Here is a 22,071-nt window from a genome sequence, read left to right as displayed (position 1 = left end):
CATCTTTACTGATTAAACAATTCTGACACCCAGTTATTGTCTTACTATTTTCATCAAGCTTCATTAAAACGCTTGTCCTTCAGAATGAAATTAATAAGTATGACGTTGCAATTGTATATGTGTTTTATTCATGTCATTCAGTGTTTTTTGTATTGTTTATATAATTCTATTCAAAACAGTTTGTAGTCATCTGTTCTTAACTATGATGTTCCGGCATATTCTAACTATGGCGGAAATATTTTGAATACTAAAGCAAATCAGGAAACATACGAGAGAAGACAATATGATATGACGCTTGACTTTAACTAGATAATGAATGAAGAAACAAATGTGGAGTGAAATGCAACTTACGTAATGCTATTAAGACACCAATGATAGAATTTAATTGGTGACAGGGTTAAAACTGATGTAAAAAATTAAAAAAAAAAATGTTACTGACATCAACGATATTATGGTTAATTTAACGACAATATAATTAGTGACAGGACTACAACTGTCATTAAATTGTAAGTATTTTCAGTTGAACGACAATTTAATATTTAATTAGTTACAGGGTTTTAACTGGAACAAGTATTGTTAGTATCGTAAATTAAAAGACAATGTAATTAGTGACAAGTTTATATCTGACACCAACAATGTCAGTATAGTTAGTTAAACGATATCGTATTTAGTGATAGGTTTATATCTGACACCAATATAGTATGGTTAATTTACGACAATGTTATTAGATGCTATTTTATGATTAACTTCAACAAAGTGGAATTTACGACATCAAATTATTAGATATAAGTTCTTGATACAGATTATCTACCATTCAATGCACAGAAGGAACATTTGTTTGTTATCAATTGTTGTAGTGTGATGTAACGGTCAGTCTACATACAAATTAGCACTGTACTGCGTATGTTACGAATATCGTGTTATACAGCAACGTAAATATTTATTTTAAAGAAATGTATGTAAATAAAATTATGCATTTTAATCAGATCTGTGTTAAAGATCCCCAATGTCGTTCGTTTTAACTATGTCAGGTCTTGACCCATTATTAATTATGGAATGACGTTTCTTTTACAAAAAAAGCAAGGATAAATTTACTATTAGGCGATGATGACAATACAGCATAGACAAGGTAATCAAAAAGATAAATACGATATTTTTTCGCAATGCAAAAGGTGTAACATGATTAAACTGATTTTACTACTTAATTTCTTAGTGCTTTTATAAATAATTCTTGTATTGTTTGTACGTAGATGGGGGTAGATAAGTATGATAGGGTAACATATATATGTTTGATTATGTTATGAATTAAAACATAATCAAATATCAAATTCAATAAAACTAGGGCAAAATGTGGACAAAAAAGATTTATACGAAGAATCCTGGAAAAGTACAAGGATAATAAGGTCAAGTGTTCAAAAGGAATAAGAGTGTTCGTGCTTTGTAGATGATAAGAAAGTTGTCCCTTCACTACACTACTTATACATACCAAAACAAATTATTACTTCCGCAATGTATATAAAATCATACCCGTTCTCACTCCCTCTTTAGCACTTGTTATGGTGCGGTGTTCATCACGTCATCAATGAACAAACAACGTCACGATTCATGAATAATATCGTCCACAAAACATGTCGATAAAAGATATTTTGTCATTCTATTGATGACAATGATTGGTAGTATATGAGTTCCCATGGCGTTGTCCTAGGTTTTAAATGTTTAACAATAATTTGTTACGAGTCAGTCAGTAAACGACTTCCTGCACGAAAATCTTGATAATGGGAAATTCACAATAGGGAAATTGAAATCATCACGTTTTTCATACAGCTTGATGGAAATCTGTCCATGTTGATTCCGTTGCCAATGTAAAAGAGTCGGTCGTATCTTTGTTTTCCAGTTCTGGTAAAAATATAGGATGGACGTAGCCAATACATTTCATGTTATTTAAAGACAAGACGTCATCAAAATATCTGAAGGTAAAATTAAACGGCTTTGCAAGGATCAGACCCTTCAATAAATTCAACCTCGTATGCAAGTCAGTCAAAAGAGGGGCGCAGTTGTATATCAATAATTGAACTGTGATCAGGGGAACTTTACCTCGATTTTATCTATTGGTAATAGGTATGTATCATGTTTTAACATTATTCAACAAAGGTAGACAAATATAGTAAATATGACCCAGGTTAGTATCACAACTCGGTACGGTGACCCTATTGTTAATGACGGTGTCGTTGGATATGAGCAGCATTCCTTTTCCATAATTCATCAAAGTCACGATATGTCGAGGTGACCCGTTGCCCGAATTTTTGTGATTTTAGATTACAAAAAGCCTGTCTGGGTGAGTATAGCGCTTTTTTAGTATTTACTGAACAACACTTGTCATTGAGATCAGGACGGAAAGCGATGTGAATATTATGTTCAAAAGCCAATAAAGATAGCATATGTATGTCGTTAAAGCGCGTTAGTTATCTCGCTTGAAGGCGATACATAGGTCTAGCTTTAACGCATTAGTTATATCAAAATTACATCTAAATTAGAGGATTTGAATGTGACGTTTTGATTACTACAATAGTCACCAGAGCGAAGCATACTAGCATTGACGTATGTAGTTCACAACATGGTGAGAAATCGACCTTTTGTGCGACTGTACTATAATCCCATGTACACTATAATGGAAAATAGTCTGACGAGATGGTAAAATAATATATAAAGTACGAAAGATGATAAAAAGCTACTACAGGTGATTAGGCTACGCATTGCTTGCCCGCTTGGCGTATCCAGATGGCCTCCTTGAGCAGACATCTGAAAATGTTGATTTCCCTGTCGACTGCTTTTAGAATGTTCCCAGTCAATGATATGTTTTTGCTTTGTGAAATGATTTTTCAGCGCCAACTTTTTAGCCAGAGACTGAAAATGCTCTTTTTCTGATATAGTGATTTCCTTGCCTTCTTGAGTTCCTGTATCGTAAACGCATTCTGCGACGTTCTCTTTTGGTGTTTTCAATATCTTCTATTGTTTTGATTTGTTGTCTCAAGATGCCTATGTGCTTTCGTAAATCTATGAGAATGAACTAAATAGAAAAGTTAAAAAGTTTTGAGCATCCTGCAAAGTGATATTTCCTATTGACGATTGGATGGACATACGTCCCGGATTTTCGTATTAATATACTTTATGAGATATGGTGCACTTCACATGGACAAAATGCTTATCAGTGTGTGTCCTTCTGTAAATCGACATTGATCTATTATCCTCATAACAAAACTTGTTGATATATTTGTTGTCTCTATAACAATACTTGTCGTACATTTCGGTTTTTTTCGTTCCTATTAAACCTATATGGAGACTTTCTCCGTCTCCACACTTCCTTTCGTAACTTCATGCGTTGAGTTTATCGCTTGTTGAATATGTAGTGTTATATTGTAGGTGAAGTCTCATTGAAGTAGCTGGTAGCTACCTCACTACATAACATACATTCAAGTGCCATAAATGTGAAATTTATTGGCGATGGACAGAACTGCGTCACAAGTCCAGTCCAGTCCTCGATTTCCTGAAATGCAAAATCCACCATAGCTAGGAAATCATTCAGCTCACGGAGGCCGTTTATGTACTACTAATCGGCAATATGCAATATACTAAAAGTTTCTGATTTACATAACTATGTTGTATTTCGGGAGAGTTGTCTAAAAGTCCTGTGTATGTCAATCAAATAGCCATTATTCCTCATTGTTCAGTCTTACAGTATTGCTTTAGTGGGAAAATGTATATTGCGATGAACCACAAAACTAAATGGCAATACAGACACTAACAGGTGTGACACACAGCGTTGTGAACTTGATATTCAATTCTATAAAATAGCCATCACAGGAATGTGCTCTTTTACAAATTTTGTATGGTATGTTGGTTAATACGTATGAAATATTTTATACACTTGATACGAGACAATGAAAAAGCCGTTAAAGTGTCATTTCAGACGGTTTAGAGTTTCAAGGAGTAGGGGAAAAGGTACTACCAGTATTTCAGTTCAACAGGCTGTTAAAAGATACATATCTATATTGTTATGTCACTCGATGTGTTTTCTCGAATTTGGCAGTAACGACATTTTAAACTCGTAATGCTTGGGATAAAGGACGATTGCTGAAAGAAAACTCATTAGCGGTATTCATTCGCATGCGACGTCCTGGTTCTTACTTCTTGTTTTCTTTTATCTAATCCTTTCTCTGACAATTGAAATTTCACACATGTAAAAAAAAGTTAGTAATATTAAGTTAATGTTAATTTCATTTCAAAACATTTTATTAATACAAAGTATTAATAGGATTAGACAGCAGGCTAGTGCCTATATAAGTCTTCTCCTGGGACAACACAGGTGGTCAATTACAGTTACACTGATCAGATTCAAACACACATACATACTCCCTCTCTTTCACACTCACAAACCTACATACTTACATGTAGACGTATAGCATACAGTAACTTACAGTGGATACATACATACAAACACACATATAGACATACATATATACACACACCCTCACACGCACATACACACCCTCTCTCCCATACACACCCTCACACACACATACAGATAAATACACAGAGAAACCTTAGAAGGGAGATAACTCTTACTTAATTTGGTATATAATTCAAAATACAAAATAATCTGATCTGTAAAATTTAGAAATATTTTAACTGAATTAATACACTTACGGTACACTTGCTCCTCCATACTGACAGGAATATTGGGCCATGATTGTCCATAGTAATAAAGTTGACCCTCATCCTATCTAATGGAGAAGCAAGTATACCTGAACGTGCATTACTGTAGAATAGAATTATTTTTTCCAAAATATAGAGGATTTTCTGCTTTAACATTAGAGAGTTACATCCCTATTTTAGGAATAAATGATAACTAGAATATCAGAATTCTTCAATATCTAACCAAGTATACAAATTCATATTCATAATTTATAATTTTAAAAACTTTTATAATTTGCAAAATCTTTGTGTGCCAATGATATAGCTAATTACAGAGGCTAATATTGATTTATTAACATTAATATCACAATCTTGGCAGCCGTTAACAATAAAATCTAATTCATAATGAGGATGATCATGTTGATATAGAAAATGATACAAATCTTGACGGTAAGTTACATATCTTGGACATTTAAAGAAATAATGTTGTACAGTTTCAAGTGGTGCACCACAAGCACATGAGGGGTATTCTATCAAGTGATTATTATGTAAATCAAAGTTGAGAGAGCTAGCTGAGTTCCTTAGCTGACAGGGGATAATATTGTATTTTCTTTGTCCATATTCTTTAAAAACAACTTTAACATTAGCATTATTATTTACATATAGATTTCTATCAAGTAATTTCTTAAACTGGCCAATGGAGTGAATGTCAATCAAGGAGTCACCGATTTTATTGAATTCACAGATCATATCTGGGAAAAAACTATTGCAATAACTAACAGTGCGACAATATGGTTCATAAAAAATTCTATTATTTCTAAGTTGGTATCTTGATTCATTAGGATTGTTTAAATATGGTTGTATGATATTATATAAATAATCTGGTGATTCTTTGTTTAAAATCTTGTACATTAAAGTCATTTTATGTTTTTTCCTTCTGTCACCTAAAGAAACCCAGCCCAGTTCTGAATACAGTTTTTCACTGGATGTACCTCTGCGTAACCCAGTTATAATCCTTGCTGCCTCAAGATTAATTGATTCTAATAGGTTCTTAGCATATTCTGGACAGTTGTCCCACACGGTATCAGCATATTCAAGAATTGGTCTAATATGGGATATATAAAGTATGGAAAGAGATTTTCTGTCAATTTTATTTTTTTAAGAGTCTTAAAATATTCATTTTTTGGTTTGCCTTCTTGTATATGTAATCAATATGTTTATTCCACTTGCCATCACTACTAAAGAAGAGACCAAGATGTTTATGAGAAGTTGATGTTAAGACAAGCTCATTGTTAAAAAAGATGTCTGGATGATCTGGTTCTGATTTTCTAGAAAATATTACGGATTCTGTTTTAGCTGGATTAAAGTTTATATCCCATTGTTTAGACCAGTTATTGATATGATTAAGATCATTACTCAGTACTTCAGCTTCTTCTATGGGGTTAGTATTAATTATTCTAAAAAGTGATGTATCATCAGCAAATAATTTTATACAGCTTGTTACACAATTAGTTATATCATTTATGTATAGAAGAAAAAGAAAAGGCCCTAGGACTGATCCCTGAGGAACCCCTGCATGGACATATTTAAAAGTAGAAGCAAAACCATCAATTACCACCCTTTGTTTTCTATTAGAAAGATAATTTTTAAACCAGTTCAGGACATTTCCTTTTTATCCATATGATTCAAGTTTATGTAACAGACCCTCATGCCAGACCCTATCAAATGCCTTACTTATATCACAAAAAATAAATCTTAATTCTTTGTTATTATCTAAGTTACTTATTATTGTGTGATATATGGATAGCAGTTGATTAACAGTTGAGTCATTAGGCATAAAACCAGATTGGTGTTTTGATATAATTTCTGATTCATAAAGATGATTAAACAGATACTTAAAAATAATTTTTTCTATAATTTTACTAAAACATGAGGTTACAGAGATAGGTCTATAGTTAGAAACATTATTTTCAGTACCTTTTCCTTTGTAGATAGCACTAACATTAGCAGATTTCCAAAGAGAGGGGATAGTACCAGTCTCAAGAGTTTTGTTACATAGTATAGTAAATGTTAAAAGTTAAAAGTTAATGTTAATGCTGATGGAAAAATTATTTTCTGCGAAGTATTTTTTGAAACTACTGTAGTGAGTATTTTGGTCATTTCCGGGACAACAAAAATTCAGATGAAGGAATCGATCAGCTAAACCAATCACTATATGTGCAATGCTGCTTAGTGTGTTGGGAGAATCAGGAACAGGCTGCAAGTGATCAATGTTATTAGAAGGTACGGTTGACAAATGATCAACATGACATTCAGATTGATCATATGGATGAAAGAGAGTAGTGTTATTATAGTTTAAATTGTGGAACATTAGTTGATTGATTAACAGTTTTAAGACTTGATTTTGTAGTTATCAAACTTATGATGTTGCAAGGCTTGTTTAGTGTATAGAGACACCTGTTTTCCATTTCGTATTTTATTGTAGTTTTTCCTGTGATTAGAATGAAGAGCTTTTTATGGATTGCATCCCGTTGACATATCTTGAACTTGATCTCGTTTGATAGCCTTGGCTTATCATTTTGACGGATAAATGTTTTCGTTTCTCTCATACACCCATCTTCCTTAAGCAATGGTATCAAAAAGACGAGAATTAAAACCATTGACATCCTGCTGGTCGCTTATACGTAACTTGCTATCTAATAAAATTACCAAATTATCAGTTAATTGGTTTACTTTAATGGCGTCAGTATTATCATATCCTTGCATAAACATACTGTTTAGATATAGATTAAGAACACCGAAGTTGATGACAACATGATCACTTCATATTTGAAAAATGAAACTTGCGTTTTTCACATTGTTGTCATGGTTCGAGAAGATAATATTGAGCTATTTTGATTTTGCGCTGATTTGAAAAATAAATTCTTTGATAAGCAATTACATTGAATTTTCACAGATAAAAGTCATCAGAAAAAAAAGGAAAGAAGAAAAGGGTACGAAATGGAAGAATGAAGGGAAAAGAATAAATACATATCAAACCATGGTGAGCTCCATGGTTCTGGGATGTAATGTATATTGATTAACGTCCTTTTAACAACTATGGTCGTTTAAGGACAGCGACAAACATGAGAAACATGCTACGATCATGTGACTTAACAAGGAAGCCATAATCGGTGTCTTCCATGGACCAGGATCTAAAAATGGATAGGAAAACAACATTTATGCTGATATTTTATCTAAATCTAACGAGGAAAAAATCGCTATTCACATCTTGAAAGAGTCAGCCTTGTTCGATTTTTAACATTTATCAAACGCTAAGTGAGGAAAAACAGAGATCAAAGAACACAATTTCGTATAACACAACGACTTCTTCCCCTATCTTCCTGTTTGATATGCGTATTTACACTTAAAGACAGATTAAAAAAATCACGAAAGAAATTTTCATGTGGATAAAGCATCTCTTGATATACAAATAACAATATATACTGTCTATACATAAAATGAATTAAAACTACCTGATAAAATTGTACCTGCTTCTTTGAATCTAGGGTTAAAGCATTGACAGCAGACAGCATGAATAAAACATAAGATAAATATGGGGATGCTAAGACCTTTAAATATGATTACTGAACGAGCTGAAACAAAAAAGTCATTAACTTAGAAAACAAGGCTGGACTCTAAATGTTAATTTAAAGTTGTATATATGAGAGTTTCGCCTGCATTACTCTTGTTATCTGACGACGATAAACATTGCTTTGTATATAATTATACATTCTGTTAGTGTTGCCTCCCTTATATAACACAAACTTTGCTGTGATGAGAACTGTAACCCACTTTCAATGATACAAGAACGTTTGGACAAACTAAACTTTGCAAGGTGTTTGCTGATATGGATTTTAGTATGCTTGTTTGGCTTTGGTTTACAATTTACTTTTCTCACCTTCGGGAGATTAGCCAAAATATAAAGTTCTGTATCTTTTGTAACTTGCTGCCTTTCCTTATAACAAGATGCAATTGAAAACTAAGATTCTAATTTCAGATAGGTTTATACAAAACCTACGATTTGACGCGGTTTCTCCGCTTGTCTTATGATTATTTCTCTATGGAGAAACTGCTTCTGGTTTTCGAGCCATCAACAATAAATCAAACAAGAGTAATGGTAGTCGTGATTGACGTAATCCGCGATCTGAATAGTGTCAGAAACACCTAGCCTGTCACTTTCAGTAAGTTTTTGTTATAAGATGTTTGCTTATATCACTACGACGGTATGCATCCATAACACATAAATGATAAAGCCATGGAAGATGGCGGTATTATGTATAGCACAACTGCCGCTAGAGGCCGCGGTTATCTCGTTAGATAATTAGAACAAATCAGAAAGTTAATATTAGTAACAATAGGCTGAAATCTGTGTTGCGTTTAGCTTAAAAATAAAGGTAACACATATTGCAAGGGAGATAACTCTGCCAAGTCTCTGATCTTACTTCCTACTTTAGCCATGAAAACGCAACGCTCTTATAACACGAAGCAAACCGATAGAATTTTGCATTTTGTCTTTCCAACAAACATTGTCAAATATAATAATAGTCTTTGATATAATGGCCATAACAAGATCTACATGTACAATCCATCTGTGTGTACAAACAACAACCCATGAACAGGTTGTGTTAAATAAAAGATGTATATGATGCGCAAGGGATATTCGGGTGTAAATTTCTTAAACCTTAACCACCGTGAAACTAATTTCATATCCAGAAGACAATTTTTCTTCCAATTTTATTAAAACTATGATAACCAAGGTTAAATTCTAATTCAATCAGACATTTTATTTTTATTATAGTGTATTTCATTTGATAATAAAATGTAAATTAGATTTAAAATCTGTCTGCATCAAATGTTTTTTCAAGATAGTCAAACATTTACTTACACACTTCTGACCAGAGGAATGTAATGCTATTTCATCGGTTGCCAGTATTATATTCTTATCAATTAGAACGCTGTCATGTATGCTGTCCAGTGGGAGACATTGCAAGATGGCGGCGTGTTAACAACTGCAGCACATATATGTGTTGCATTTCATCGCATTTCTCTGATGTTTTTTCAAACAATCTTCACACACTTTTTCATAAGTTTTGATCGATATAAGTACATAGGTATAGGTAAGTATTCGAACTGAAAAGCGAATTATTATTCATCTGAAACAGATCTTAATGGAAAATATATCTACATAGCGGTGACTTTCCATAAATATTCAAATGTGTGTTTTATGAAGAAACTTGTGAAAGTTGCGTGCTTCGTGCTGTGCACATGATTTATGCTATAGTATCCATTAAATCCCTTTTTAATCAATATGTATATGATCACTTGTGAAAAGAAAATGTCATATCAGTGGAGGGAACATTAACACTGTCTCAACATTTGAAAGGTCCCTCCTTTAAATCTCGATTCTAGTTGTGAAACAATATTTCGAAAATTACTGTAAAAATGTGAAATAAAAAGAAATGTTTTATAATGTTAAAATGTAACCATCATTATTAATGTGTAACAAAGTTAGGAACAGAACTTTGTTTGGTAGTAATTGCTTCATCCAATGAAAACGTTTACATTGATTTACTCCTTAGGTCTCTCCATTTTGCCCCAAGAGAGTCGGTAAAACTATCTATACAAACGTTTCATTCACCCAATGGTTCTTCAGATCAAATTGAAACAGAATCTTGATATATCCACTAAAGAAGAAGGATTTCAATGAAATGTTTGGCCTTGCAATACCCACACAGTGGAAGACAGGATCAATCGCTTCCACGCAACTGATCCCCCTTTACCAAGGAACATTCAAGACCAACTTTGGGCAAAACCAAATCATTCCTGCAGCAAGAGGAGTATAGATCTCAAAAGAATTCGCTGTTTTTCACCTGTTGGGCCTCGCACCTCCCTCCTAGTGGGCCAAGACCCAAAAGTTGATTCCCCTTCCAAGTAAGTAATGTCATATTCTCAAATGGTAGCAAGATACAAACAGATCATTCGAACTCGAAGTTGTTACAAATGGTGATATTATTCAAGACGAGTTTATCATCTTATTCATTTTTCATCCAGAAAAAATATTAACTTCCTTAACTGCCAACTACACATTTCGGTGTTGGGAAAACCATCACCTCTCCCTTAAGTTTGGAGGTATTGATCTACTGATTATATCTCATGAAATTGTAATAGGAAGGAGTTATGAAAACCAACCTGCCACCGCTGGGTTTCGAACTAGCGACCATTCGAGGAATGGTCTCTAGCCGGACACTCTATTGCTCGACTAAAGGAAAATTCGTACTAGCCAATGCTAGTAAGGCGACCTATACTGTCAACTTCAAGAAACATAAAGGAAATGCTTAACAACTTTTGTTCTTGGTAAATTTTATTTTGAAAAATATTTCCTGCGTTTTTTATCGAGGTGAAAATAAAGTGGCATTTTTTTCAAACATTTTGGATTGATGACGTCGTGTACACAGTGTACGTAAATGTCTATTCGCGGGTCCAGTTGGTATTCAACATGTATCTTCATAAAGAACAAGAGATTTCACTCGAATTTCAATACATATATACTTGATGTCCAAAAGTTTATGCATGTTCCATCAGTTTCACATAATTCGCTGCAAATACTTTGATTTGACCAATAAAATGCATCTGATACTATTCAAACAGCCTCGTGTCAGCCTATACTACACGCCTTCGGCTGATTCGAATGATATTGCATAAAAAACACTCACTGAATTCTATTGTCACTTGAAGACAGGATGAAAATCCATCATTTTCCATTTAGAATATGCCAAACGGTCGTTGTACCAGAAATATATAATTTTATTCGCTTGAGATAGATAACGGTAATAAAAGAGATTATTAAAATTTCGATAGACGAAAAAAAAATAAAAAAAGAAACCTAATCAACGACGGTAAATGCTATTTATAGTCTTCGGGTATTTCCAAAGTGATCACTTCCGAGTTAGAGGAGCGAGCGTATGTTTCACAGGACCAAACTTATGTCTTTTGTCGAGATAATTCGTCACTACAGTAAGATATGCTACCAACTGTGTGAACATGAACTAAAGGTCAAAACTGCAACCTGTCAATATTTGCAAATGAGAAAGTGATTAGGTAAACTTGTCCATCGTACAGAAATTAAGTAGGCGTTCATCTTGCCAAACAAATCATAGCATAGGTAGGTATTCTATTAAAACCAAAATGTATTTATTTTATGCAATATATGATGATGTAGGTATTCATGTACATTGATCTTTAGATGTATGAGGCACATAAAGTTTATTTATACATGTATATACTGAACTACTGAATGGAATATATAAATCACAGAAAACAAATCTGTAAACTCAAGTACGCATGTGCAGGGTCAGTTTTTGGTGAGGGAGTGGTGGCTTGGGGGAAAATAACAATAGTAGGCATAATGTTTATATGTTAACATGTACTCCACACAATAACTGTTCATTTCGTCGATATTTCTAAACTACCAGCTTATTTGAGCACAATACAATACAAATTTTGAAATAAAAAGATGAATCTCAATTGTGTATATGTATTCCTTTCATCCTTTACATGATAAACTTTATTCCTGGTTTTCAAAGTGTCCAAAACAAGTTTATATCTGTAAAACTTTTTGTATTTATTTACAATATTTATCAACAATGCAGGCTGATATTGCGTTTACATAGTTCAGTTTTCCAGCTACAGAAAATAATATCTAATAGAACTTAATATGACAAACAAAACTGTGCCATGTAAAAATAATAAGAATTTCCATTTGATCAAGTTTCTTTGTTTATGATATCTCAATTGCTTGAAGCCCAGTGTTGGTACATGTAGCTATATACAAGCATATATATATCTGTGTTGTTTGAATCTAAAGACATGTGTCATAGATCCCTAACATTACATGTTGGACATATATTATATGGATAAGTTCTCTATTTTTTTTCTCTGAACTAGCCTCTTTTTCTCATTTTTTTTCGGCAAGGTACTCAATACGTTCTAAATAATTTATCAGCTACTGTAAGAGATATTGTTTCAAAGTTAGATAAGCATATGATGAATTCACAAAATACACATTATTGTATGGAAAGGACAAAATTACCGGGATCAGTTCCTACCGGCCTTTATAAGAAAAAGAGTAGGGGTGATATCATGATACCTTTACACAATAAAGGGAGTGGGGACATATGAATGCAAGGTGATCAGAGGTGTACAGTATAACCTAAACAAAATGACGTCTGTCTTATTCAGATCTCTGGTGATACTGTTCTTGGTGTTTGGTCCTTGAATTATGTTTTTACTTACATCCTTGCAAATCTTATCTACCAAATGTTTGTTTTAGTTGTCAATTCATTTATAAAATGATAGCTGAAATAGCCAAGATAGTTCATAAAATTTATGAATTCTGGTCAAGTTGAATTAGATTATGAGGAGCCATATAATTAATTAAGCTGTGATTTTAAACGTCAGCCTCTGATGGTCGAACGACATTTATTAGACCATAAATATGTCATTGTACACGTACTCATTCTGAACAGATTTTGTAACAATTAAAAAAAGAAAAGAAAAATCACACACGCAATAAAGAAAACATTTGAAGTAGCATGTGTATTGTGTTTGGGTGTTTTCACTGTTTGAGTTTTGAGTCTGTGAGACTTACATATTGTATTGTGAATGTTAAGATCCACCTAACCTTATAATCTGGAAACCTCTATCATTAGGAAAGTAGTTTGATAAATGTAGCCCTACAAAAATAGTGATAGTCTAAATCCTTACTTGCTTAAACTTGTGCAATATTTTGTTTTGTATAATGTCTACTTGTAAAATTTGAATTGTCTGAATTGCTATCCATATAGGAACTGACTTCATTTGCTCATATTATTTGATGACTTTGATATCTTTATTCCTAAATAAAATCTGTCAATAGATTTGTTAGTACATGTATTACTGATGTCAGCAGCTTGTGACATGGACATTACATTTTTATTTTTTTCAAACCTTCAGCTATTTTGTGGTGAAGTATTAAATGAAATGTTCATAAGAGTAAAAAAAAGATGCTTATATTAACAATGTTTTTCTAATTGCTAACGTCAGGTATCAATGTAGCATGGACAAAGTTTGGTGATACACCAAGTACGATATACCTATTGACGAACTTCTCTATTAGAGTTTCTGTTGGGATGTAGAACTGACTTCATGACAATCATACTGTCAATCAACGAACCAAACACACTACATTGATTGAAAAGGTGATGAATATGATAATGATATGTCAATTATGAACGTTATGTAAAACAGACGATATCTTAAAGTTCACCTCTTTATGCAATAAAGTTCGACAACTGGTAGAGACAGTACTGGTAAACCACCTGATTACGGTGTCAGTTTACTTCGAACAGATTGAAAAAGTGATACCAGGAAGTCTGTTACTTTCCCTGCCCTAGGTGGTTTGTAAGTCAATCCATCCCGGTTCATTTCGGATTTATACACAAGAGTGCATAAACCAGGACCTTGGGATCCAGAAAACATGTGTAGGTGAGTATAACGTTTTATTGGTAAATGTACACATTATCGAGATAAAACTGAAACCTACTGTTCCTTTCGCAAAAAAAACCCTCTGAATTTCAAAGTATTACGTATACATTGCTAGAGCAGAACATGTTACGTTTGAAAGAAGAATTACCAAACGTTAAATTGAACAGATTGTATACCAATATAACAGTTTTACTTTGATTCAGGTAACACGATATCATATTCGTTACCGAAAATGGAACACTTCTTTAAGAATTTGATGTATAATTTATGTTTTGCAACACAAGTGAATATTAACTAAACAAAAAGTAAGGTATTCATAAATTATTCTGACTTTTTATCTTCCCATGTCTTCTATGCTTCTTTTTAAAAAAACAAATCCCGAGGAATGATGCCAATTTGCGTAGCCTGACGTTATACATTAATGGTTTGAATTCAGATTGATCGGAATATTAGCTTATCTTAGTTGCATATTGATATACGAGATTAAACTGACACTGAACATGTTAAAAAAAACGCATTGAGTATTCCTGAGAGACTTATTTTATCCATAGATGATAATTGTACTCACCACTCCCGTTTTTCATGTTTAATGTCCTTCCGTTCGATATGCTGCATTCCATATAGATACTATCGAACGGAATGAGGTCAGCAGTGCTTGTTCTCCTGTAAACTGCATTCTATCTATTGTCCCCATAGCAACATTTGTTGTCTATATTTTAGTTTCTTTTTATCGTCGTTTCCTAACTAACCCAAAAAACCTATATAACGGATTTCCTCGATCGCTTTTTATTTGTTTGCTTAATGGATATATCTGCAATGAACAGTCAGTGTTAAACAACACACTCCTACCACATGACATTCAGAGCCATACACGTAAAATGGCTTTCTTAAAGGCACAACGACGTCAACAGTCCAGTCTGTTTCTTACCTTATTTCCTCAACCTTCTTTTATACAAAACGACAACATAAACTAGGTACAATAGAAAGAAGTTTATTTACACCAATTATTTCTTATAAAACTTATGAATTATGGCAATCTCAGGGGCTACTCTGAATGACTGCTTCTGGCAGTACATAGTTCAGCTTGCTACTTGAATGTCATAATGCATCCTGATCATGACATGAGCCTGTGGTCCAGGTTGAAGTTGGGGATGACCCGGCAACGACAACCCACTGCTAATAGTCTAACAGGATACAATCAACCAGCAGTGAAATATTTTAAGTGTTGTAATTAATAAGGTCCAGTGCTGCACTTGGGGAGTGTCCGGCAAGAACAGTCATATCCGTGTGTGAACACAGTGTACAGAGCATTATTAATTACTGTAAATGTAGTAAGAATCTGCACTGAGTGTAATTTGTGTAATAAGTAAAGGTATATCTGTATTGGATCCTGTAGATAGATATTAAATGTGTTTAGTCTACATGCCCAGGTTGAAATTGGGGAGGCCCTGGCAAAGACAACCGTGTGCCAGGTATCATGGATACACACATAATTAATTACCTTTAAACAAAAAACCTGTAAAATTATATACAGTGTCTGAATTGGGGGAAAATTCAGCATTGAATTTAAGGCCAAATCGAATGAAAACGTGAAGTTGTGACCGCAGATTACAAGTTATAGTTTGAGAGAGAGCCCCCAAGAACATTATACCCAATTACGTTATATTTCTGGACAGCGTCACAAAAAGACGTGGTATGTCAACCAATCATCTAAGCTATGACTTTATACTTGACAAATATACCTTGTTTCCGAGTACTGTTATCTTGTCATTCTAGATAAGTCGACCATGTCACGAGATTTGGCCACTCCCTTTTTTCAGCATCGATGGTTTTTCTTTTTTAATATCACAATACTTGTGATAATGGCTGCTGATAGAAAACGTACATTGCAGGATCATAAGAGAATCAGGTTAATACATCCCGTAGGGAAATCTTACACTTGGCATCAATATCTCATTGTATCCTACTTCTTCGATGTCCGTTCGCGAGTCTGGTGTTTTTGATTGTCATTAAAGCAGTTTTTAGTTTGAGAATGAGACATTGCTATATCATCCAGTCCAGTCTCTAGCTAAGGCTATTTATAGTTATTAGTGGCAACAGCAATCTGTTATCCTAAGCCTTCGGCTACAGCGTCTAGCCTATGGACACAATCAGGACCGCTCTTAGCTTTCAGTGGAACAAACTCCGGTCCAACCCCTGCCTAGAAATGTTCACTGAGGTTCTTTTCTCTAGTGTAAAATCGTAGCGTAAGTATCGGCCAATGGGAGTTTCCCATGTTCTATTCCGAACGTGAGAAGGACTTTTTGTTTTTTATATTTGTGTCTGCATACTAGACATTCTGTGATTTCTACCTTCAGAAAGACGTTATTAGCCATAGCAGATATCAACGAAATGACGTCCGAAGAATTCATTGATGTGTTTGGTAATGTTGTGGAGCAAAGTTCCTTTTTTGCCGCCGCTGTTTGGCACCACCGTCCGTTCCAAGATGTTCATCACATACACCAAGTTGTGTGTGAATTCCTCACCAATTTACCCTGTCACGGTAAGGCAGTGTATATATTTGGGAAAAACTGTTTTATATCAAAAAATGAATGCTTAATCGATTTTTCACAAAAAAAACAATGTAGGGACAGAATGTATGATAATGAGGTTTCGGTACTTCCAGGTAAACAAGGACTGCTCCGCTCTTTTCAGGACCTATCAGATTCGGTAGGCCTGTCCTCGGAGTCAAAGGGTGAGCGAAGAGCTGCCGGAATTGATAGTCTTTCTCACGATGAAACAGAGAAAATTCAGGAGAGGAATGAAATGTACCGTGACAAGTTTAACTTTCCTTTTGTCATCTGTGCCCGGAAAAACAAAAAAGAGGCAATTTTGGAAGGTTTGGAGATTCGATTGCGCAATAGTTTTGACGAAGAATTGACAAATGGTGTAGAAGAAGTAAAACAGATAGCGTTATTTCGACTGCTTGATATTGTGGAAAACTGACATCTTCACTGATATTTTATTCAACTTTTTCTCTGAAAAATCGAGGTTATCTTTTAAATGATTTCTGTCGCTCAACATTTCTGTCACACTGTCTTCGTACTTTTCCTAGGTCTTTAGCATCTAGCCTGTCCTTTAAAAGAAAATGAATATGCATGTGCTTTAAGGCATAATGTACGTTTAATGTGATACATATGTAAATAAATATTAACACTCTGGTTTTGATTTTGAAGATTCTTTTTTCTTTGTCAGCGAGTTCATAAAATAAACTTCATACAATGGATACTGGTGTCGTTTCATTTACGAACCAGTGACAGAATGAGGTTTTTTGTTATGTTGTTTAACGTCCTATCAACAGCTTTAGTAATTAAAGTAGGGAAACAATTAGCAATTCCTTCCTTCTATTTATATGTTCCTATTAAGCAAAAGAGTGATGGAAAGCTGATACCGTTATTTTCTTATTTTTTTTTGTCTGATAAAATCGCTATTTAGACGTTGAAAGGGTCGGTCTTGTATGATGTTCATAAGCGCATTCTGCTTAGTCGCATGGACAGATGAAAGAGACAAAAAAATCTATCACAGAGCGACTCTTTTCCTATCTTTATGTTTCATTTGAGACAAGAAATACAGGAGAATGTATTACAAAACTTCTCAGACATGTGGCTATCATATGTTAATATACAAATAGCAAACGATACAGTCTATTTGGCATTACGAATAGAACTTCATTGTAGATTGCATACTCATCCTTTTGTGAATCTTTCTCGGTGACACTCACGGAAACAGTAGAAACAGTTAAAAGAAAACGATGCGAGTATTTAGCATTTTGTTCGCTAAAATCACAGAATAACTCTTTCCAAAACTTTTTGCTTTCTGATTCTCTGTCAAATTTACAAACTAAGGACTGCTTTCTCCCTACAACTCAAAAAATATTATGTAAAAAATGTAGCGAATATTGGTAACGTGAACAAAAGTACATAATTATCGTAACAAAATTGGACAATGTTTATTTTCTCAGTTCCACCAAACCTATAATAATAAACGTTATGGAATCAGACAAGAGTGTGCTACTACCTGATAATATCATTCTGAACCGATTAGATTTAACAAACCTTAATTTTATTTCTTTCACTTTGGATTTTTCTCATTAACCTACTCGGCTTCAAAATGTATGTTTATAGCGAGTCACACAGAGACGAGGTTGGTCGGATGAAAGTGAACTGAAGTTATTGCAGATACTTTTCAATTTGAAGAAACAGTGACCTTGATCTTCGGAACTGAAAAACAAACTTCAGCAAGCACTTTTGGTAAGGAAGCACTGTAGGAAGTTTGACGTAGATCGGCCAAAGTATACTCAAGTTATCGTGAAACAAAATCACAGCATGCACTTTTGGTAAAGAAGCACAGGGTGAGTTTGAGGTCTGTCGGACAAAAGTTATTGCGAAAAAGATGGGGTTTTTTTATTTATAGTAACAGTGACCTTGACGTTCGAAACTGAAAAGCATTCCAAAGCAAGCCCTTGTGGTAAGGAAGCTCTGTGTGAAGTTTGAGGTTGATCGGCCAAAGTGTACTAAAGTTTTCGCGAAAAAACATTTGTGTGGACGACGGCGACGACATTGTAATACTATGTCGCCTTTGGCAGGCAGGCGACATTAAAGAGGTGCTACCTGCAACACCATCATTTTATATATCTAAGTTGGAAATACCTTATAATGGTGTTGTTATCACGTGTGTATTCTGTGATTGTAATTATAACTTGATATGAATAGTACATAAAGATCTTGACAGATCTACTGACGAACCTTTTCTCCAGTAAACATTCTGTTACAGTTTCTGTATGGACGTAGAACTGACTTCATGACAATCATACTGTCAGTCAACGAACCAGACACGCTACAGTGATGGAAACGGTGATGAGTATGATAATGCTATATTAATCATCAATGTAATGTAAAACAGACGATATTTTAGGAGACAACTTGATACACGGTAAAGTTCGACAACTGTTAAAGACAATACATGTAAACTTTTGCGAGATTACGATACCGTGAGGCGAGGCACTAAAGCTAACCTTTCTCGCTTCGTGGTATCGCAGTCTCGCTTCGTGGTATCGCAGTCTCGCTTCGCGGTATCGTGGTCACGCAGTATCATATTCCATTAAACAAAGCGATATTACGTTTTCTCACACCTCTGCCCATGTAGGATACATATGTCCAATGTGGAACACCCATGGAGGATTATAAGACTCTTTTCTATATGGGTATGTAGGATAGGGATATTCCACCCGAGGGGTCACAAAATGTGGTAAAACCCGAGGCTTGCCGAGGGTTTTTACCATAACACACGGCCATGTCCACCCCAAAATGTGGTAAAACCCGAGGCTTGCCGAGGGTTTTTACCATATTTTGTGATCCCGAGGGTGGAATATCCCTATCCTACACACCCATATAGAAAAGAGTTTTTTTCTCTCATTTCTAATCTCATATTATCAAATATTTGCACTCACCTCGCGGTAGCCATCACTGGACGCCGCCATTTTTCAGATTTCTATTTTTTTCCTTGGGCCATATACATAAAAAATATGCTGAAATAGATTCTCCATCCCCGAATTTTGCAAACTATGTTTGCGGTCGAAAACATAATTTGGACTTTGAATGTAAACATCCAACGTCAGTGTTTAACTGTTTTTTCTTCAAGCGGGCTGGGTCAAATACCCTGTCAAATACATCACCCAGAGACATGCGTACGCGTTCAAATATAGTGCCTTAAAACACGCAATAAAACAACACTTTTCTTTTTAATATTTACTATTGCTCAATGTATAATATATCATTACCACTTTTTACATCTTTGAACATGTTGGTCAAGTTATTAATACTACTTCACTGTCAATAGTAATCTTACAAATCTTACACATTTATGAATGGAATTCTTGGTTTGCTTGTGAGATGACGTCACTTACGTCACACATTTCGCGCCACACCGACAGGAGGAAAGTTAGTCATTGTCACTTTCAATCACACGTGGACGACGGCGGAAAGGCCGAGTCCAGGGTTGGTGATGTTGATATTTATAAAACAGTTTTGTTAATACGAGCCTGCAAACAATGACTCCAATCGACTATGCGTGTTTGTGGATGAAGCGGATGACGAGGACAACGATGAGTGCGCGGAAAAAACTATGAATTACTCCGCGCGCGAGGCTTTATTACACAGGCGCCTGTGTAATAAACGTCTATCATGACCATGTTTATTGCCATGGACAGGCCTATCTGACACAGGTGGAAATGAGAGAAAAATCTATCCCACATGACTGCACTCGGTGACCTCAGTCGGCTATCACAACTGACTCAAACCGACGAGTGGATGCTTTGTTTGCAGGCTCCGTAATGCGCGACTGTAACATCACAGTTAACATTAACTATAACAATCCTTGTCCAGTGAACACAAATATACGCCGGAGGATCATCTGTGACTCTGATTCTGAATGAACACACGCGTGACACTCACACCATTGCAATTTTTCGCGCGCATAAACAATTGACGTCATTATAAACTGGGAAATCCCCTTTTCGTCCATGACATCGCGGCAAGCCTACTCTAGTTTAATAAATGATACGGAGTTAAATGTTGTTCAATACAAGTGTTTCCATGTATCTATAAAAAAAATGAATATTTTTAATGGTTATTCATATTGCGTTTGTAGTCTGTCATTTTGCTCTCGCGGAAGAATGTAGAATTTTGGAAACGTGAATGGTGATATTCATGCGCCATTCAGGCACTTGTACCGTGGAATTTTTTTTTTTTTTTTTACGTCGTGGCGGAAATAATGGGGTGGGAGAAAAATAATCAACCCCTACCCTCAAAGGATGTGACAGAGAAATCTCTAACCCTCGGGGTGATTTTTTTTTGTAGTCTAACCCTCGGCAGAGCCTCGGGTTAGACAACAACAAAAAATCACCCCTCGGGTTGGAGATTTCTCTACCACACCCTCAGGGTAGGGGAAGATTCTATTAGTCCCAGATCAGCCAACGTACAGCTTAGTACTTTCACTGTCTCAGGTGGTTTAAAAATCAAGCCGTCAAAATTCCATACGTATTTGGGATTTACACACATAGTACATAAAGCTGAATTTTGGATACAGAAGATATGCTTGGATGAGTATAATTTGTATTATGTAGTAAGTATACATTTTATAGAGATCGTGTTGGATAATGTTTTTTTTGTAAGGAAAAATGTGGAATTACTACATATGTGTTGTTTGAAGGCAACACATTCAAGCATCCACAATTCATCAGAGGTAATACTTGCTATCGCTCTCTGCACCCCTGTCACCATCCTCGATACTCCAAGAGCTATGCTCACTATCGCTCTACACCCCTGTTACCATCCTCGATACTCCAGGATCTATGCTCACTATCGCTCTTTGCATCCCTGTCACCATCCTCGATACTCCAGGAGCTATGCTCACTATCGCTCTTTGCCAGCCTGTCGCCATCCTCGATACTCTAGGGGTAACGCTCACTATCAATCTCTGCATTCCTGTCACCATCCTCAATACGCCAGGGGTTACGCTCACTATCGCTCTCTGCATCCCTGTCACCATCCTCGATACTTCAGGAGCTATGCTCACTATCGCTCTTTACATCCCTGTCACCATGCTCGATACTCAAGGAGCTATGCTCACTATCGCTCTTTGCCAGCCTGTCACCATCCTCGATACTCTAGGGTCTACGCTCACTATTGCTCTCTGCATCCATTTCATCAACTTCCATACTCCAGCGCTCACTTTCACTCCCTGTACCCCTGTCACCATCCTCGATGATCCAGGAGC

General features: G+C 35.1%; 1 protein-coding gene across 1 annotated transcript; it reads left to right on the top strand.

Annotated features, from left to right (window-relative positions):
• Positions 1-16,118: 16,118 nt before the first annotated feature.
• On the top strand, positions 16,119-17,241 carry LOC132546195 (2-oxo-4-hydroxy-4-carboxy-5-ureidoimidazoline decarboxylase-like). Its single transcript, XM_060209906.1, has 3 exons — positions 16,119-16,165; positions 16,614-16,798; positions 16,922-17,241. The coding sequence occupies exons 1-3, from the start codon at positions 16,119-16,121 to the stop codon at positions 17,239-17,241; spliced, it is 552 nt and encodes a 183-aa protein (XP_060065889.1).
• The last annotated feature ends 4,830 nt before the right edge of the window (positions 17,242-22,071 follow it).

This window comes from Ylistrum balloti, unplaced genomic scaffold, assembly GCF_031769215.1.
Source record: "Ylistrum balloti isolate Yb309-2 unplaced genomic scaffold, AGI_CSIRO_Ybal_v1 Utg369876, whole genome shotgun sequence".
In the NCBI taxonomy this organism is placed as follows: domain Eukaryota; kingdom Metazoa; phylum Mollusca; class Bivalvia; order Pectinida; family Pectinidae; genus Ylistrum; species Ylistrum balloti.
The sequence above is the reverse complement of the archived record's forward strand: the minus strand, read 5'-3'. Positions and strand labels throughout refer to the sequence as shown.

Excerpts from the sequence above, each read along its gene's own strand:
- LOC132546195 (XM_060209906.1), top strand. The coding sequence starts at position 16,119 with ATGGCTGCTGATAGAAAACGTACATTGCAGGATCATAAGAGAATCAG. Across the intron at positions 16,166-16,613 it reads CAGGATCATAAGAGAATCAG|AAAGACGTTATTAGCCATAG; the intron begins GTTAATACATCC and ends TTCTACCTTCAG. Across the intron at positions 16,799-16,921 it reads CACCAATTTACCCTGTCACG|GTAAACAAGGACTGCTCCGC; the intron begins GTAAGGCAGTGT and ends CGGTACTTCCAG.